Source organism: Vulpes vulpes, chromosome 5 (assembly GCF_048418805.1).
Source record: "Vulpes vulpes isolate BD-2025 chromosome 5, VulVul3, whole genome shotgun sequence".
Taxonomy (NCBI): Eukaryota; Metazoa; Chordata; class Mammalia; order Carnivora; family Canidae; genus Vulpes; species Vulpes vulpes.
In genome coordinates this window covers 8,861,331-8,881,369 of record NC_132784.1, presented here as the reverse complement: position 1 = coordinate 8,881,369, position 20,039 = coordinate 8,861,331, and the positions used below count along the sequence as shown (strand labels likewise).

At 39.8% G+C, this 20,039-nt stretch overlaps 1 protein-coding gene across 8 annotated transcripts in view; it reads right to left on the bottom strand.

The window, feature by feature from the left end:
* The window catches only part of CLASP1 (cytoplasmic linker associated protein 1), a 263,096-nt gene that overhangs the window by 37,302 nt on the left and 205,755 nt on the right, over positions 1–20,039 (bottom strand). For 7 of the 8 annotated variants that reach the window (XM_072757530.1, XM_072757533.1, XM_072757532.1 and 4 more), the window contains 4 exons: positions 16,727–16,805; positions 15,563–15,706; positions 7,295–7,438; positions 6,404–6,510 (listed from right to left, as the gene is read on the bottom strand). In XM_072757530.1, coding sequence (XP_072613631.1) covers positions 6,404–6,510; positions 7,295–7,438; positions 15,563–15,706; positions 16,727–16,805 — 474 coding nt within the window. Of the gene's footprint in view, positions 1–2,441; positions 2,559–6,403; positions 6,511–7,294; positions 7,439–15,562; positions 15,707–16,726; positions 16,806–20,039 lie in introns of all 8 variants that reach the window. The other variant, XM_072757529.1, reaches the window with a different exon arrangement.

The following is a 20,039-nucleotide window of genomic DNA, read 5'->3' as shown; positions in this document are numbered from 1 at the left end:
GGATGTCACAATATTATTTTCCATATGTCGCTTCAGATAACATTAGCTTTCACATAATTCATCTCATTATTCATAACCTAAATGGTCTTAAAATATTTCACTTGAGTTCACAGGACTTTAACATTACTGTATACAGCCTCTTTTCAAAGTAATAAAGGATCCTAGAAGTTAATGTTCCTCCTTCTTACTTTCAATTAATAATCAGGAGTACACATGCATGACCAAGTACAATCTGTGGTGACATTTCTTTTAGACTCACTACCCTAATTGAGGTCTGAAGTATATCCTTGGTATGAAGCTAAAACTGTGAGCTCCGGGTGAGAGACAGTATTGTTTTTCTCTAACAGGAAACAGATAATGCTACTTTCTTTGCTAGTTCATGTTTTGGCATTTGTTTTTGTTTTTTTCCCCCCAAATCAATGCCTATGAGCCTTCATTCTGTAGGGGAAACAAGGAAATTCTCATGAAAGCCATCATTGGGGAATCACAGACACCGTGCTCCTGTCTGTGCTGAGCATAGCAAGAAGGATGAAGTGGCTTCACCTATCAGAAGAGGCTTGCTTAGATACAACCTGGACTGTTACCTGCCCCCACATTCTGTCTTGTTTTAGCTCAGAGACATAATCCTTTAGGTTAAAGGCCAGCTCCTGGTCTTCTGTAAACACTCTGATTAGACCCCAGAAAGGTTTCCTTAGAATTCTTTAGATTAGGGAGGGTTGCTCAATTGGTCAATATTCATGGACCCAAGGTCAGGCCATGTCATCCAATACTGAGGCAGAATAGAGATCTGACTTGCCCTGTTGTAAAGGATCCATATCGTGGTCAGGGAGATGTGTGAGGTCAGGTCTCCAAGAATGGAGACTGGAGACAGGAAGTTTGCCTTCTGAGATTTTCCCCTTTGTCATTTTGTTAGAGAAAACACACCAGGAATGGAATTAGGATATAATCATTCCTTGTTACACAATACAGTTTTGGCAGAAAGCAAAGAGACAAAGATTTCCTCTTATTTGTAGGGAACAGATGGGTTTTTCTAAATGTAAAAGTCTCTTATCAATGCTCTCTCCCTCTGATTGTCAACAGAACTTATGGGTACTTATTAGCCTTAGCTGTGTTACTGTGCATGCGTTAAAGATAATTCTGGAAATGAGGTGTCCTCTGGAAGGGAGTCTTGATGGCTGGATGGGAAGAATGGCTGGGGTGAAGCTTAGTGTCTGTTAGGGCACACAGGTCATTGTCCTGGAACACAGTTAATAAGTGGGACTTCTACTTTGATGCATGGCTAACCTTTAAAAAAAAAAAGTTTAAGTATGGTGACATGCTTTATTAACATTGACGACAGCAGCTGTCACACTGCTGCTGTGTCCTTGCCCTAATCTTGTGTATCTAGAAACATCTAGTCATTATAGGATTCTCTGTACACTTGGGAAGTTACTTTCTGAGCTATAAGAGTTTCAAAGGAAAGATGTTGTTAAAACATTTAGCTGACTTGTTTATTATGTACAGCTTCAATGAGTCAAGAATACAAAAATAGGAATGTAAATCCATGCAAAAGCTATCTTTGAGGCATTCAGAAGTAACAGACCTTCTTCTGTTTTGTTTCTTTCATATCCTATCAGAGAGTACAAACTCATCTTACACAGCCCAGAGGCAGCTGGACTGTCTCATGCTCTGCTGGTGAAATTACAGGCTTCTAGGGAAGGGGTCCTCTGATCTTTGGACCTTTATAATAACCACCTAAGGGACCAAATAGGTATCCATAGAAATCTGTAGATCCCACTTGGTCCCACTGATTTACCACCTGTCTTCAATCTGAACAAAGGCCCACCCCTTCTTCTAGACTCCTTAACTTTTTCACCTTCCACCAGGGGCTAGTGAGAGAATACTGACTACTCTCTGGCCTAGAGTCAGGGCACATCAATGAAATGCAGCACTGAACACACTTCTCGGGGCTTCCCTTCAGGATCTGTGTCCTCGGACTCTCACCAAATTGCAGTAATGTTATGCAAGAAATTAGTCCACATTGTCAACAGCAGCACTGAGCACTACAGGTATGGTTGGGAAAGAGCAGGACTCATTTGCTTCTGAGCAGGAATGACCTGTCCTCCTGAGAAGAATAACGAAGAAAACTGTGCCCCTCTTGCCTGCCTTGACTTCATGGCATTGCCCCAGCACCTGTGAGGGGGCTCAGCCCTGCCTCGGCCAAAAGGCTCACTATGGTAGGTGCTGCTAGATTTGGTCGGTTGATGAAATGGTATCTGTCCCTGTGACACAGCAGGAGCCACACTCGTGCAGGTCGACAGAGATCATGCATCTGCTCACACTTCTCACCAAGGCTCTACTCCTGTTCGTCTAAGCCAAAGGCTTTCCGAAAGACCTGAGACGACCCTGGAAATGCAATAATATTGTGACACCTCAGACAAGGTTAACAGGTAGTTTGTTACCTGGGAGAGTAAGAGCGCCTGAGAGTCTTGTGGGAGGGAGCGGTGGGGATGGAGTTGGGCTGAGAAAAGGGAGGTGGGTGCTTCGAGAGGCCATCGGCACTCCAACCCCACAACCGACTGCAGTGATCAGAAGATCAGAAGAGGAGAGTCAGAGAGAGACAAAACAAGGCAACAGGGAGGGGAGGGGGGGAGGGAACTGGGAATCACTACATCCTCAGCGTCTTCCAGTCTCCTCTTTCCTTGACCAAGCTCTGTCAAAGTTAACTGGAGCAAAATTTATTCTTCACCATACAGAGAAAATGAACAAAGTTTTTTACAATTAAGCCTGCAATAAGGCTGCTTATTTTCTTTCCCTTCTCGGTCATGTGTTACATTTTTTAAATCATGAGATCATGAGATTCCAAGTGTAAAGTGTATATGTGCGTGTGTGTGCACACTGGGAAGAACATTATGAGCACTTACATACAAATATGTTCAGTTTCAGATAATGCAATCAATTGTTCTATAAAGAACCAAAGAAGGAATTTTGGGCCTTAATTCAAACGGGACCCAAGGGACAGCAGGAAGACTAGAGAACATGCCTTTCTGACCAGAGCACTCAAGCAGTGGACAGTGTGCTCCCTGAGGCCGGGACCCAATCAGATGGAGTTCAGAGGCTGCAACCAGTAATTTCCTTCTGGAAAAGTAAAAGTACCACTAGAGGGCCAGAGCACCAGGTCTCAAAAACACCTGAACTCCTCTGTTCATATCACCTAATTCTAGAATTAAAATGCATCTGAGAACACAGGGATATCTCTTCACCTTGTAAATGTCACCCAGTGGCCTGGGTGTGCAGAGGCCCGGACCAACAGTTCTAATAGCTGCTGCAGTTCAGAAGAGCCACAGGCACTGGGAGAGGTGTGAGCTGACCTGGCAGGAAATGTGACCTGAGGCCCAAAGTGGAGTCATAGCATCAGAGACCACATTCCCAGAAGCAGCACTGCCTGAGGCTGGCTATCATCATGGTCCTAAGAGCCTAAGAACCTCTGCCAAAGACAGCTGTGGCCTCATTTTGTAAAAACAAGTGTGGAGATGAGAGGTCAGCATGGCATAGGCATACAAGGGCCCAAAGACCTTCTCTGAGCCCCACACTGAGTCCGGGTGGAGGTACAAGAGAACTCTGGTGACCATCTGGGCTGGAACTCTGCTAACAGGGAGAGCATAAAACAGATGTACCACCATCTCCACTACTTTTGGGAGGCTGGGTCTCCCAATTAATCCCCATTTTACTTCCACAGAAATCTTGATCCTAAATGCAGTGGATGTAAAATCCATCTAAAATTACCCTTTATTGCGAGAGGTCATCTAGTTAGGATCACTCTGCTCTATAACAGGTTTGCCAAGAATGTACAGCAGAGAGGGATGAGGACTGCTGTCTACTTTGTGATCTCAAAGGGAATCGATGTGATGTGATTTCTGAAGCCCCTTTCAACTGTTTTTTCGCTTTTACTTTTTAATTTAATTTCAGTTAATTAACATATAGTGTATTATTAATTTCAGAGATAGAACTCAGTGATTCATCAGTTGCATATAACACCCTGGGCTCATTATATCAGGTGCCCTCCTTAATGCCCATCACCCAGTTACCCCATCTTCCCACCATACTCCATCCAACGACCCTCAGTTTGTTACCTGTGATTTAGAGTCTCTTACGGTTGTCTCCCTTTCTGATTTCATCGTTTTTTAAGATGATTCAAAAGAATGGTAGCTCACAGAAAACAGATGCTTCAAGAGCAGTGTTCTTGAAAAACGTCTGCAATCACGTGATAATGTGTCTACTGCCGCCTCAGGAATGGGGTAACCCTAAGTCCATTTTCCTATTTAATGCAAAAGTTCTTAGCTTTCATAATTTTCCTGGTGAAATATTTCTAGTTGTATAATGATGGTAGGCCATTTTTCCTACTTCTGGACAGTTTTAGTTGTGAGAAAAATCACATCTACTGAGTTCAAGTTGTTGGCTAAGGCCATATGGCTCGGTATTCCCTGACTGAGGACACATTAGTTTTAAAAAATGAAGAGACCATGCAATTAAATAATTCCCTAAAGCAGAATTTGTTGCCAAGAAAATATTTAGGTCACACTTGGCCTTAATCTTGAAAATGATATTAATATTGAAAACAAACGTTTTCATATTTTCCACTGACCAGCAACCTTGACAGTAAAAATTAAGACCAGGCCAAATAAAAATAAATGGTGACTCAAAAATAAATTTTTTAATAATCTGGGGATCCATGAAGATTAATACTGAACCAATTTTTAGCTCTCATGGATTACACTAGCAGCCCCCACCAATCTTTTACTTAGACCAGTAGCACATAAGATAATAAAGTACTTGAGTTTTACCTTTTGCTTATTACTAACTAAGGGATATGCCACCCTAATAGTAAAAAAACTAAAGATAAGAAGTATGAACTGTGTATTATGGAAGAGCAGATTTCCCAACTAATGGTGTAGAAGTATTACTTCTAAACAAAAGCAACCATTTACAGAGAATTCAAGTTTTCTATAAAATACCATCCCCATTCCAAGAAAGAGAACTCTGATTTAACTGTTATCACTGGACTCTGTTCATTTAAGACAAGTCATATACTTTAGATACAGATATTAATATGAAAAAAAATAGTTGGTTGAGCCTCAGTCACACCTGGGGAAAGTCAGACACGTTTTCACTCGCTTCTGATATCAACTAATTAATTCTGACAGCCTGCTAAAATCATGACAACACACACCGAACTTGGGAGACATGACATTCTTCATTCTACCTAAATACAGTACCAGGGGGATTTAGGGGGATTAGAAATAAGGCAATATCAACAGTAGGATACTATAAGTATACAAAATATTTTGTTTCACCAAGAGAAAAATACAAATTTGATATATTCCAAATATTTATATGACAACTTGAAGAATTAAAGAGAATTTTATTGGTAGGGATGGAAGATTTGGGAAGACTCTTGATCACTTAAAAATCTAAAATAAATTTAAAGGCACTCACATAAAAAAAAAAATAAAGGCACTCACATTTTGAAATTTTCCTACCTTTAAAGGGAAAATGGCATTACTTGTGGTATTTTCTTATCATCTTGGTACCAACAACCCTTAAGACACAGCTCCTTGATTCTTGGGGCCAGGGATCGCAAAGATCTGGACTTCTTATAGACAAAACCAGCATGTATGATCCTCACAGGTCCGCGTACTGTGATATCTGGCCTCTAGGGCCACTCTATGTGAGGCCAAGGCAGTCTCCAACACCTGCCAGGGGTCACTAAAGCCACCATACAGAGACTTCCAAAGGCTTTGGGGCAAATGGAGAAGTCTAGAGCTCCTGAGACCAAGTCTTTTTCTTATTTTAAGTTGCTATCTCAGACTCCGTAAGATCAATGTTTGCATGGTCCCAATAAAAGTCTGAATATTCTGATCCAATTTTAGTTTTCAGGTTCTTAATACCTCTCCAGAGCAGTAGTCTGCTTCAAATATGAGTCCATGATGACAGCAACTACACTTGGAATGGCTCCTTGGCTGGAACACTACCCCAGGCTATGTGTAGACTAACTATAAGGGATTTACTTAGATGACAATTACCTTCAGGTGTTCCTAGCGCTGAAAGAATAGGTGATGAATTCCTAAATGGTTTTATGTGAAATAGTACTAAATGTAAATTTAGTTTTAAAATCATTAAGTTACTAGGGAGTGCTTAGAGCCAAAAGAATCTCCAAGAACATTCAGTGCAAATTGGCCATTGCACCACAGAAGTCAAGCACTTTGCCCAAAATTGTACAGTTAAGATTTGAGTGAGGACTAGAGCTCATGGTCTCCTGATACCCATCTATTTTTTGGTATTAAGCTTGGTCTAAAAACTTAGAAATAGGCTGGATAGACACTGGGGTGCTTTAGTTTCTTCACTTTTGTTGAAATGGCATTACCTGGGAGATAGGCCCCCATGGGAACAGTTGGTGGGTGAGGTCAAGGGGCTGGTCCTGCTGCTGGTGTGTCGGGAGGGAGTCCGGCCAATTGTATTGCTCGGAGAGCCCTAGGGTGAAAGCAGAATGAGCATCATTATTCAAGCGCTTAACAAAGGTTATAGTGTCCCCTTTCCCTTAGCTTCCCCCCGCCAAAGATTTATTTATTTATTTTAGAGAGTGAGAGCAAGAGCACAAGCAGGAGGGGCAGAGGAAGAGGGAAACAATCTCAAGTAGACTCAACGATGAGCACAGAGCCTGATGTAGGGCTCAATCTCATGATCGTGAGATCGAGATCTGAGCCAAAACCCAGTCAAATGCTCAACTGACTGTGCCATCCATGTGCCCCCCACTCCCCACCTTTAGCTTTTTAACCCACATGTGAATAAAAGGGCAAAATCTGCACAATCAGGGTGACTTTTTTTTTTTTTTAAAGAATCATTAAGGCCAATTTAAAGTATATATACACCCAAAATAGATAACTGTCACATAGGGATTCCTGAGGTTGAATGGTCGATATCAGAGCTGGCTAGAATAACACAAATTGGGCACTTTCACTTCCATCTTTATTAGTATGAAAAAATTAAGTAACTCAATGAATAAAGGACCAAGTGAACAAGTAAACATTTAACTGGTTGAAAAATCTCACTTAAGAAAAAGGCCATATTTAAATACTAGGTTCACTCATTCATTGGGAATGTGGCAGGATCAGACACGGCCCCATTCTCCAGATGCCCACAACCTACAGAAAGAGAACAAGAGAAAGCTGGCCATTCTATTAGAGCACATCTAGAGAGCAGCGATTCACAGAGATCATGTTAGGTACAGAGGTACCAACTGTGACCATGCACTCACCACACTGGTGTTGCTAGCATTCTTGAGGTGGTTATGCAGGAGTTTGGTGGCACCATCCTGGAATGTTTTTGGCAAGGCACCAAGTAACATGGTAAATTCAGGAGTGTTCAATTCAAACAGAGAGATGAGCACAATCTGTGCTGCCTGGAAAAAGAACACTTGATTAATTGATATAACAGAAAATAGTGTGTTTTGGTCAAAACTTCCATTAAAATTGTTTTACAAAAATGTTTTTTGCATGAGTAAAGTAAATAAAAAAAACAGAGAGGACGTCTTTGTCATAAAAAACACAAGGAAATAAGATCATCAATTTTAAGTAGCCTGACTTTAATCTGAATCTACAAAATATGCCCCAGTTTCATCTTCGAGCCCTGGCCTTGGATTTCCATAACATGCTCGTAATAGACCATTACTCTTATGTTGTTCAGTACTACTAGGTACAAAGCTGATAAATCCGTAAATGAAACAATCCAAGAAGGTGAAAAGGCTGAGATGGTCCACTCTACTAAGTCAGAACTGGACAAGGCTCCCAGTGCATCCTGGAGAGAGTAAGGCTCTATGTGAGCTGCCAATAGGTTATTTGAACAACCACTTTTCCTCAAGCCTACTCCGAGTGACTGGGAAGTTCTAGAAAAAGAGTTTAAATACATCTGAAAAACTCCTGTTAGGCCTATGAACTGAGAGACAGACCGTGGGAAGCCAATCAGCCTTCCATGGTACAAATTAAAAACATATTTTTTTGTTTTGGCAAATGCTCTACTTTTCTTTATTAATTGAGACAATAAATTACAGGACTGCTGGCAGCAAGGTGGGAAAGCAGTTAGCTGAAGCAACAGTGGCCCAACGAGACTCAGCAAGTTTATGTGCTTTCTAGGGTACTAAGTAGTAGCAGGCACTCTGAGCTTAAAAAATGATGCCTGAGAGATTATTTCCAAGGGTTCTGATTTAGAAAAACTACGTCAAGAGAAAACTTTAGTAAATAATGGCATTTCTTACACATTTCTGAAGGTCAGAAGAAAGCAAAACACATTATGAGCGTCTTCCGACTGAAAGGATATATTTATCTGTCCAAAACACTTTAATTTTAGGATTGCAGTGATTATTCTGGATATTCTCTCCCATGGTATAGGGAATTACAAAAAATGTATTTGCTGAGAAATGCTTTGGAAATAAACACCACAAAATATTTCAGTGCTTTTACAGTGTTAAAATCAATTCTGGATCCAGTTAAGGCAGAATTATTATTTGTGTCCGGAGAAGGAAAAAAAAGAAAATTCAGAGACCCAGATATTTAACCAAAAATAAAAATTAATTATGAAACTTAAAATATCAGTAGAATGTTTTTTACAGCATCATGAACTACTTTTTAGACATATCGAAAGCATTTATTAAGCACAGCATTGGGCAAAAGTATCGTACTTTTTCCCCTTGACCTCCAAATACAGTCCTTAGTAACCTTTCCATCCAAACTAAATCCCAAGGGGCCAGTGTGTGCTTTCATGACACAGCAAAACACATTGTTACTGATTGTATTAAAATATACATCTTTACATTTCATTCTTGAAACATTCTTAATAAACAGTTATCTGAAGGAATCTATTTCACCACTGCGGTAATATATATTAACAGGATCTGTGTATTTGTATAGAAGCAAATCCAAAACTCATGCAAAGTAACCTGTGCATTTAAAAAACCATTTTATTAGATGTTAGAAAAAAATGCATGCAGAAAAAATTATACTTCAAAGAGACAGAAAGAAACAGACATGAGTTTTAGCAGGGAGGAAAAAAGTCGTCAATTTAAAATTGTAGGAAAGTTTAGGGACTTATTTTTTGATTGGCAATGGCATTTGAAAATTAGAAAATTTATCAGTGTATTTTTGAATCGTATATTTTTATGTGAAATGTGCTACTGTCTCTACTTAAAAAAAAAAACACATTTCTTTCCAAAATGACTAACTTAAGGGTTTTTCATGAAGCCAATTATAAAATCAGTAGGATCTTTTAGGAACAAGAAGGCTGCAAGATTGTAAGTCTAGAAATTGTGCTAATTCATGGCTATTAATGACTCTTAATCACATGGGAAAAGAAAGTACAGCAGACTTTCACTTCTGGTCCACTAGAGAAATCAAACAGAAAGATGGGGAATTTTGAAAATATAGCTCATTGGAAAGATGGTACATTTACGGTGACTTATACATATAAACAAATATAATTTATTTTTACATTTTCCAAAATGTAAATGATTTTATACAATCTTCAAAAGTCACCCTGTGGTTTAAAGCGGTTTTCAAAGTAAAACCCTTTCTGATGATGTTCAAGCTCCAGAAATGAATAGGAAGTAAGACTTAAATATGTTCTTTTAAAAACATTTTACGCCACAGTTTTAAAAAGAGATAAGGCGGTTATGGTCCTAAAATATTTTGCCTATAACCCTCTTAGTGAGACGTCAGCATACTAGAATCCAAGTAAGGAAGAAAACTGGGTTTTATTTATTATTACTATCAATACACTCTCTTTAAAATTAGTAATTCCAAACATGGGGTTGAGTTGGAGAGATCTGTTGAAAAAAGCCTGGAGCACAGCTCATGTGCAATAATGAATCCAATAGTGGAGTACGCCACTGTTCCTGTCCCATCACGGAACGCTTCTTGCCTTTCACAAGAGGTGGGGCCAATCAGTGGCCAGACAAAACACTCAAGGTTGCCGCTTTTTCTAATGGACAACTCTAGGGTCACTGAGTTTCAAGAACAAATAGCAACTTACAAGGAAATCCCCAGTCACGCCCCCTACAGGGGAATTTGGTGAGGGTAAAAGGTCCTTCGAATCTCAATGCCACAGCATGGAAAGAATTGAGACAGGAGATCAATAAAGCTTTGACAAATGCATTGGTACTGGTATTAATTGGGGAAAATTTAAAGTTGGGAGGAAAAGAAGTTTTCTAATGTATTAAATGATTACTGCTCCCTCCTGATGGTCATTAAAATTGCTTTAGAAAATCACCAAAGAAAGGGTATCTGAAAACACTCAGATTATTTCGTATCCTTCACTCATCTGCTAAACTATGGTAGAGGTCTGCACTCAACACAGCTATGTCTTTGGGCAGGGTGTTAATCATAAAACATGTCAAAACACAAACATTTACACGCACACACGCTCACATAGTATTATATGAATTTTAGGTTTCTTCAAAATCTTTTCAGTGTCTTGACATGGGTATCAGTATTAATAATCTAAAATGCAAACAGTGAAGTATCTTTTTTCAAATTAGTACTTAGTTTAATATCTACCTGTTTACAATTTTCTTCCAAGTTTCCTTCTCCAGGCCCAGAGCAGGTGGAAGCTGACCTAGTGGGGAAATCCTCACCTACTCGACTACGCTGAAGCGGGGACTGACAAACAGGAAAGGCGGTAGGATTTAATGAGAGAAGAAGCAAGTGCTTAAACCAGGGTTATTTGTAAGCTGTGGAAGTATTTGGCTTTTATTTACAAAATCACCTTAGGTATATATATAGTCTAACAGCTAAGAATAGGAAGCATAACAATAGTAAGTACCAGTTTTAAACCTCTATCATTTGCTAGGTGCATAATAACCATAATCCTTGCTAGCAGTAGTAGCATTCTTGCCTTACTCGATGAAAAGGTCAAAAATGAGATCAAAAAGGTCAACTCATTTCAGTCACCATTAAGCTGAGCCTCAAATCCTGTTTGATGGGAAAACCCTAGGCTAGGCCACACTGCCTACCTACAATCAGACTTGAAAGTTTTTCAGTGAGAGGGGCACCTGGATGGTTCAGTCGGTTAAGTGACAGACTCTTGGTTTCAGCTTAGGTCACAATCTTAGGGTTGTGACTTGAGCCCCGTGTTGGGCTCTGTGCTGGGCATAGAGCCTGCTTAAGATTCTCTCTCTCTTTCCCCCTCTCTCAAAATAAATAAATAAATTTTTTTCAGCTAGAAATTTCAACTTTTGAAGGCTTCTAACCTCTTCTTGCTTCAGGCAACGTCATCTTTATACTCTCTAGGTTTCTTTGCCATGCTTTCATTTACTGCATTTCTCAAAGCAACGTGTGGGGGGCTGAATCTGCTATCTCATCTGACAATGTAGGTGCTAAATGTCAGAGAACCAATGTATGATAAGCACACTCAAAGGGATTCTGAATCCTGAAATACAAACACACCATTAAAAATTCAACTGCATCACTACATTCCCTTTGGTTGATGGGGGAAAAAATACCTTTCTAAAGCTGGAAAAAGCAGGTTCTCCATTTGTTTCACAAACAGCAGCAGCAAAACCAAAACAACCCTTAAAGAATAAGAGCAAGGGCTCCGATGTATATATTTTCTTAAGATTTTATTTATTTATTCATGAGAGACACAGGGAGAGAGGCATAAACATAGGGCAGAGGGAGAAGCAGGCTCTCTGCGGGAGGCCAGTTTGGGACTCGATCCCAGGACTCCAGGATCACACCCTGAGCCAAAGGCAAGACAAGACGCTCAACCACTGAGCCATCCAGGTGCCCCAGTGGCTGCAATGTAAATGAAGTAATATTTATCTATGTTTTTTTCTACTGCAATTAGTCCTTCCAATGAAGCCTGAGGCAGGGATTATCATTCTCATTTTATAAAGAACAAACAAGAATTTAAGGTGCTAGAAGTTAAGGTGCCAGCTGCCAGCTCACACCATTACCAAACGGCAAAAGCAAAAGCAAAAGTCAAACGAAAGTCAAATCTAGAATCCATTTCCTATTGCTAATATATTATCTTTTTTTTTTAAGACTCCTTTATTTAAGAGAGAGAGGGCACGTGCACACATGTGCAGTCTTGTGTATGAACTGCGTGGGGGCAGAAGGAGACTCTTAAGCAGACTCTGTGCTGAGCGTGGAGCCCAATGTGGGGCTCTATCTTATAACCCTGACATCACAACTTGAACTGAAATCTAGAGTCAGACACTTAATGTACTGAGCCATCCAGGCACCCCACATTATATTAACACAAACACAGTGCCTTCAGAAAGGTATAATTTGGCCAACATGACTATTCAGGGCTCCCATACCTAAAACAGGAACCCAGTGACTTTGGGAATAAAGTGGTCCAGTGAAGGTCTGGGTGGGGGTTCTCCTGCTAGTCCCCCCTCAGTCTCAGCCTAAGCATATTCCACTGCTGACTGGCTTGTGTTCTGGTTTTGGCTATGCCTCTTCCCTCCTCTTCAAAACTTCTTAAATATCTAAACACTCCAACTCCAAAATGCTGAGATGAAAAGGGAACAACATAAATATTAAAAATGTTAACAAATGTACCATTCTGTCAGTTTAAAGTGCTTTTCCAAGTAAGATCCTGTAGAATGAATTACACTGTCTGCCAATTTCCCAGGTATTGTCTGCAGAAAATTAATATTCTTAGATAGATTAAGGTTTTTCACCAAATTTGGGAAGTTTGGGAAAATATTTTCCCCCCAAATATTCTCCTGCTGGCTTTGAGAAAGCAAATTGCCATGTTGTGGAGAGAGCCATGTGGCAGGGGGTGGTGGGTAGCATCTCTGAGCTGAGAACAACCCCTGCCGACAGCAAGAAAACAGGCATCTCAGCCCTACTTCTGTAAGGAACAGAATTGGGCTGAGAACCCATGAGCCACAAGAGACCAGATCTCAGGTGAGACCAAAAACCCAGACATCTTGATTTCAGTTTGTTAAGACCTGAGGCAAAGGACCCAGAGACAGTGTGCCAGATTCCTGAATCACAGAAGTGACAATCTAATAAATTTTTGTAGTTTCAAGCTGCCAAGTTTGTGGTGATTTGGTATGCAACAGAAAACTAATACAGATGTCAAAACAGGGGATTCCAACATTATGGCTTTGAAAATGATGGCTTCGATGTGCTACTTAAAATGAGATCATTTCTCTTTGGACATTTATCATTCGTTAATTAATTCGAAATATTTATTAAATGCCTACTTTGTTTCAACAGGTATTGTGCTAGGTGTTGAATATACAGAGTGGGTGGAAACAGGGAGGTGGGGACCACACAGGGGAGCAGCAAGTCCAGCCCTCGTCCTGAAGACACTGAAGATTAAGATGTAGGCTGGGACCAAGAGAATTAGTAGCAACCAGGTCAACACAACATTAGCAGGCTGTATGCCTTGAAGTTCAAACCCAGGGTAACAGTCTAAAGCAATGGGTCTCAACTCTGTGCATTAAACATCAGCCAAGAGCAGAGGGAATGGAGACCCAAAACACTGTCCATACTTTATACCAATTAGGTCAAATTACCTGGGGCAGAGCCCAGGAATTGAGGTTGATTTTAATGGCAGCCAGGACTGAGAACTACTGCTGTAATAAAGCTTTCCAACTTTTCTGAAGATCAGGCTTACTGTCCCAGAACTTAGGTTTGAACTAATATCTTAATCATATTTAACTTATGCTAGTATTAAAATAAGTTGAGTGTATTGGAGCCCAAGGTTAAATAACTCAAGGAAAAAAGTTACTATAACATCCTGTTTAGAATAGTTAGGAAAATAAATTCTAGTTCAAATTTCTAATGTGCATGTCCAGAGAAAGTGGACATTATGATGAAAGTGTGCTGTTCCCCTGCAGGCCCTAATCACAGTTACCTGGAGGTCGAAAATATGTTTCAGCCCTACAGGAGGGTATATTTAAGTAACATTCAATTTCAAAAGGAACACACATAGACACACATATACTTAAGTGTTATGACTAAAGACAGAAAGCTATCCTGAAGGCTTTTTGTATTTATTGGCCAATCTTGTGACTTCGAAAATTACAACAGAAATACTGGTTTGTGACTCACATACCAACCAAATCATTCAACCATCCCCTATCGTTCCTCCTTAATCCAACCCTGGCTTAATGGCTAAATTAAAGGCTGCCCGTGAAATGCTCTTTTGATAGTAATTTTGAATGAATACTTGAATAAGATTGGTCCTTGTTCTTTTGACCTTTGACAATTTAGTTTATTACTATACAGTGGACACATGACTTACATGACCCGCAACCCTTTCAAAGAAACCTTTTAAAGAATTCTTCTGCTGTCTTTGAACTCCATTAGAGGAAGAGCTAAGTGTTCATTTGCATTTGTAAATACGTACTCCTGCCAACTGCTCCTGGAATTCTTTCCTTTTTTCCTGCCTGGACTCAAGTGGTCCACATTATCAACTCTGCTTAAGGCCAAAGGAGTCCACTGGTCAGGCTAAACACGGAAGGAGTATGGCACAGAAGGAAAAAAACGCAAGGCTTGTGATTATACACCAATAACCAGAATCAAGTACTTTTAGCCTGAAAGCAGAACTGAGAAAGCTGGCTTTTAAAGAGTGCTTTATAAGGGCTACTCAAGTTTATATATTAAGTAAAAGAATAATGGCCACGGGTGAAACTCAAGAACAGAAAGACACAGACAGGTAAGAGAGAAAGAGAAACAAACACAGTAACTTATACTTGTTGCCTGTTTACAACTTGTCAGGAATTGACAAAGTGTTTTACATGTAATAATTAATCTCTGTAATGGTCCTGAGGCAGACTACTACCTAGTAAGAGAAATGGTACCCTGTGTACTATTATATGTCCCTGGGTACTAGTATATTACTTTGTTATATGCCTCTCAATGTTATCACTTCTGAAGAAAGTAGCCAATACTTCTCTTCAGTTGATTGAAAACAACAACAACAACAACAACAACAACAACAACAACAAAGCATCACCTTGGTGTCCAGGTGGCTCTAAATCTGAATTCTTCCTCCCCATCCATTCACCCCCCACGTCAAAGAAAGTATGTTCCAAATGTGGTATATGATCCAAAACTGTTTGCTCTTTTTAATTTCAGGAATTTCTATCTTAGCAAACTTTGCTCCACATTTTGCTAGGAGGCACTTTGTGGCCATGTAGCCTCAGATCTTCAATTCTGTCCTCAAAGTCCACATCTTGAAACTGATACATGAAAAACCAATGGCCTTAAGAGACACTAAGCTACCAGTGCTTTCACACATTTGAAAAGAACAAAACAGGTGCCTAAGAAAACCATGAACCCCTCATACATGATTTCTGATTTTCATTTTGATGTCAGAAGACTGGGAGTAGATGAAACCAGAGAGAAGGTAAGGGGCAAGAGCAAAGACTTGATTTTTATAGAAAAGGAGCGATAAAGGATCCTGTGAAGGTGTATGGGGTGGTTTGCAAGTTTCTAAGTAAATTTCTTTTCCTCACACGTGCCTGAGAACAGTCTGTGTTTAAAAAGCTGCACTCGAGTTCTCTTGGACATACCTTTCTCACGTCTGAACTCTTTGGTTCTGTCGTCCAGGTTATAATTCTAGATACAGCAAGCCTCGTCTCACTAGAGTTTACAAAGTCTGTTGGATCCATCTGCCGAGCGAGGGACTCAATGTACTTCAGGATTGCAACTTTGACCTGAAAGATCCAATAATTATAAACAATAAGTACATTTTACAGATCTTTGAATAGAATTTTGAGCTAAATTCTGATCAGAAAAAAGTAATAATATTGAGGGAACACCCCCTCTCCCCAGGATTCATGTTTCCACATAGAGTGGCATCTGCCAGGGACAAAAGCATGAAATGACTGATAGGTAAGTTTGGGAACAGGGTGAGTGGCATATAGCTCAACTCTCTTCAGTTTTAGACTGAAGGTATGCTCTGTTCCTCATGTATGCGCAGGACAACTGCAGGGCATGAGCCCCCATGGGCAGGCTGCAGGATTTCCAGCTCTGCCACTGACCAGAAGTATTTAGTTTTGTTTTTTCATACATCCTCAGTCATGTCCTGCATGGTAGCATTTTCAGCGATCAAGCTGATACTCTACCCCAACTACTCCATGGATGCTTCAATTAGCTTTGACCTTTGGAGAAGGGGATTATTATTTACTGGGCCTACACTAAAATCCCAACAAAAGTTAATCATTAAAGAACACATGATGTACATGACCAAATTCAAATTAACACACATCCTTCCTCAAATTCATTCTTGTTATAGTTATAATTTTCCAAAGTACATAATTAACAATTAATTTTCATGTGTTAAAATGTTAATATTGAAATCATAACATTCCAATAAGATACCTTATCTCACCACATCAGAACTTTCTAGTTTAAATAGTAATAATACCCAAATGTGGGTGAGGATGTGGAACTGGTGCTTCCATTATATTGCTGGTGGGAATATCATGGATGGATGTGGTACATCCATTTTAGCCATTTAAAATAAAGTTAAGTATATACCTACCCAATAAACCAGCAACTTTTCTCCTACGTATTCAACCAAGAGAAATGGAAACATGTTACCAAATAGTTGTACAAGGATGTTCACAGCAGATTTATTCATAACAGCCAAATAGGAGTCATGAACAAAAAAAGTATATTTTAAGCAAATTCAACTTCTAGAGGTTGAACTGTAATGACAAATAGGTACCAACCTTGAGGTTAGGAGTTTGAGTTTGATCCACAATAAATCTCATCAAAATGTTAAATTGTTGATCAAATGGAAAGGAGTCCCTAGGTTTAAGAGAAGAAGAAAAAGTGCTCATTTTGAAAGAAAGATTTATTGCAAAAAGTAATGTAAAACCATATCAGTAACAAAAATACACCATTGTGGATGAATCAAATGGATATAAAAGCAAGCCTGACCTTAGTTGACAAAGTTTACCAATTATACTTTTCATTTTATATAAATACTAGAGTGATACACATTATATAGAAAATTCAGAAAAAGGGAAATCTTGCCAAAAGTCCCCGAACACACACTATACTTACTTTGAGTTAGGCTATTTTAAAAATAAAGACCAAGCAATTAACTAAGAAATTTCCTACCTGCCTTCTAGGGACCTGCTCATCTTCTAACTACCTTTTTGAATACTGCTTCATGAGAAGCACTTCCAATCCCCAAATCTGAATTTACATCCTGACTGGGCTGCTTAGCGCTGACCCTGCTAAACCTAACTACACTGTCGTCCTTGGTCCCACTATGGACCTGCCACAGGTCCTCTCAAGTGCCTGTGGGAGACCCAGCAAGGAACTCCTCATCTGGCTACAACACACATGCAGAAGCCAGGGCCCTCAGAACTTCTGGCCTGTTCCTGATCTCATTTCTTGTAGCTGCTTCACATCTTTGATATAATCAAGTAACCCCAAGGGCTCCTGGCTAGCTAAAGTCTGTGCTCTATCCCCTTAAAGTACTGCAATTAACTACTATTAGTTTAAAAGTACAGAATGGTGTCCATGTAAGAAAATGCAGACACATATTCCACACTAACGGGAAAGACAGAGCAAAGCACTGGGGCTGAATGCACTATATTCTTCAGACTGACTCACACTGCATATTAATTAAAGAAACAAGGTCGACAAACCACACACAAAAGGCTTCTCTTTTCTTCTGCAGCAAGGGAAGAATGGAGAATCCACTTAGGTATAAACTGGTGTGTTTAATCCGGAAATGTGCCCATGGTTAGGCATGGCCACAATCAGGCATGAAGCAGGAACCCCTCTCGGCCAGCACGGAGACCCCACCCCACCACCCCATACTCACTGACTGATCCTATATATGCTTGAAAAGCTAGACATCTCAGCTCCTGAGGAAACAGGAATGATGAATGTGTTCTAGAGACTTGGAATGAATCTACCCAGAAGAGGATTCTTAAAGGGAAGAAGCATCCAGAAAAATAACAAGAGGGTTTTCCTTCATCACCAAAGTTTAGGAGTAGACTCTTAACATTCTTGCCATCACTAAAACTATGAATGGTTTTTGCCATTCATAGATTCACCTATAGTAAGGAAGCGACCTTTAGGCCTTTAGTCTGGTTCACAAAATGTTTTATCTGCCTTTCAGAATGTCATTAAAAACAACAACAACAACAACAACAACAACACCTCAAATATGTTGCCTTAATCCACATTTCTGACCTTCCTTGATAAGTCTGGTACCACGGGACCCACCTGTAACATGCTCGGTGGCAGCTCTCCAGCCTATGCATCCTCATCATCATCCCTCTTGTCTACCCTCACTCAGTTATTATCAGCTCGGTAAGCCTCACCTCTTTAATCCCCAGCTGAAGCTTTACAAATCCACTGATACACTGGTATGGAGGTATGTTCCCTGACTCCACTAAACATACTCAACCAAAGCAGGAGTGGCATTCCAAAGACTTATTATATAGTATATTACACTGAGCTCACTGAAAATCAAAAGGAACTTATCTAGTAATAAAATTCCACAGCGGCACAAATGAATGTGAATCTAAAGGGTCAGGGACCAAAAGAAAACAGGTGGCATCAGAGTACAGAGGAAATGTACATTTTGCAGAGACATCTATCAGACACATGCATGGGGGATGACAGCAGGATGGTGTATGCTACTGTTTGTAGAGGGAACCAGAGAGGAAGACAAAATGCAAATACTATCCACATCCTCCTACAGGAGAGGAAGATGCACACCCACAGGCCAGCCGGCAGTCAGAGGAATAGACAATGGGGCAACAACCAGCAGCCCTGGTTCCAGACCCCAGCCTGCTACTAAAACAAAGTGTGACCTGGGCAAGTCAAGTCAAGTCAGTTTCCTCATTCATAAAATGAGGAAGGGTCCTTCCCTTTTGGCAATTCTGATATGCAGTAATTGTCCAGTGAGTAATAACTGGGTCATATAAACATTACTGTATGGATGGCAATCATCAGCCCTGGAATTGTTTGTTTACTCTTTTAAAAATTCCTTGATCTGGCAACACAACCCTCTATCTTCCACCAAATCACAATGAAGACATAGCCAAGTGTCTTCTGAGGTCATGTAAGTTCTAATACTTGTATCCTGAGGACCTACAGCTGCAGAGGTAGTAGATTACAAGTCTCAACAATGATAGCGCATAGTTTTTCACACACCTCTGAGTCTTTTCTGAGCAGATTTTCTCTTTCTTCCATAACAACCAAAGGGTTACAAATGCTATGCTAGCAATTTCCGAGCCAATGAATGCTAACAGAGATTGTACCTGGACAAAAGGTACATCATACCTAACTATAACTAGACAAGTTTCTAGTGTGACTTATAAGAAGTTGAAGTATTAAAAATTCTGAAGTCTTCAAAAGGATGTAAATACTCAAATGTCTTTTATAGAGAAGAGAATCAATTTACAGGCTTTATATTTGCTTTTATATTTGTCTTGAGTGTTCACGAAAATAATACCAGCTCAAGGAGGGTATGAGTATTTAATCTCATGGAATACAGGGACATTTCAACAAGTATGCTAACAAGAGAATGTGGAAAATGTGTAACAGAGTACTTATTCAAGCAGATGACAAAACCATGGGCAACAAAATAGCAAAAATCCACCTATGAGTGGGTTTTTTTTTTTTTTTTTTTTTTTGTAACATCAACATGGGCTAGGCCATGTAAACAGACATTTTCCCGAAGACAGCCAAATGGCCAACAAATACACAAAATGTTCAACATTACTATTAGGGAAAATGCAAATCAAAATTGCAATCACCTCATACCTCCTAGCTATTATCAAAAAGTCAAGAAGTTGGTGAGGATGTAGAGAAAAGGGAACCCCTCTGCACTGTGGGTAGGAATATAAATTGGTACAGACACTACAGAAAATAGTACATGTTCCTCAAAAAATTGATAATAGAAATATCATATAATTCAGTAATTCCACTTCTGGGTATGTATCCAAAGGGGATGAAACCACTATCTCGAAGAGCTATCTGACCTCATGTTCACTGTAGCATTACTCACAATAG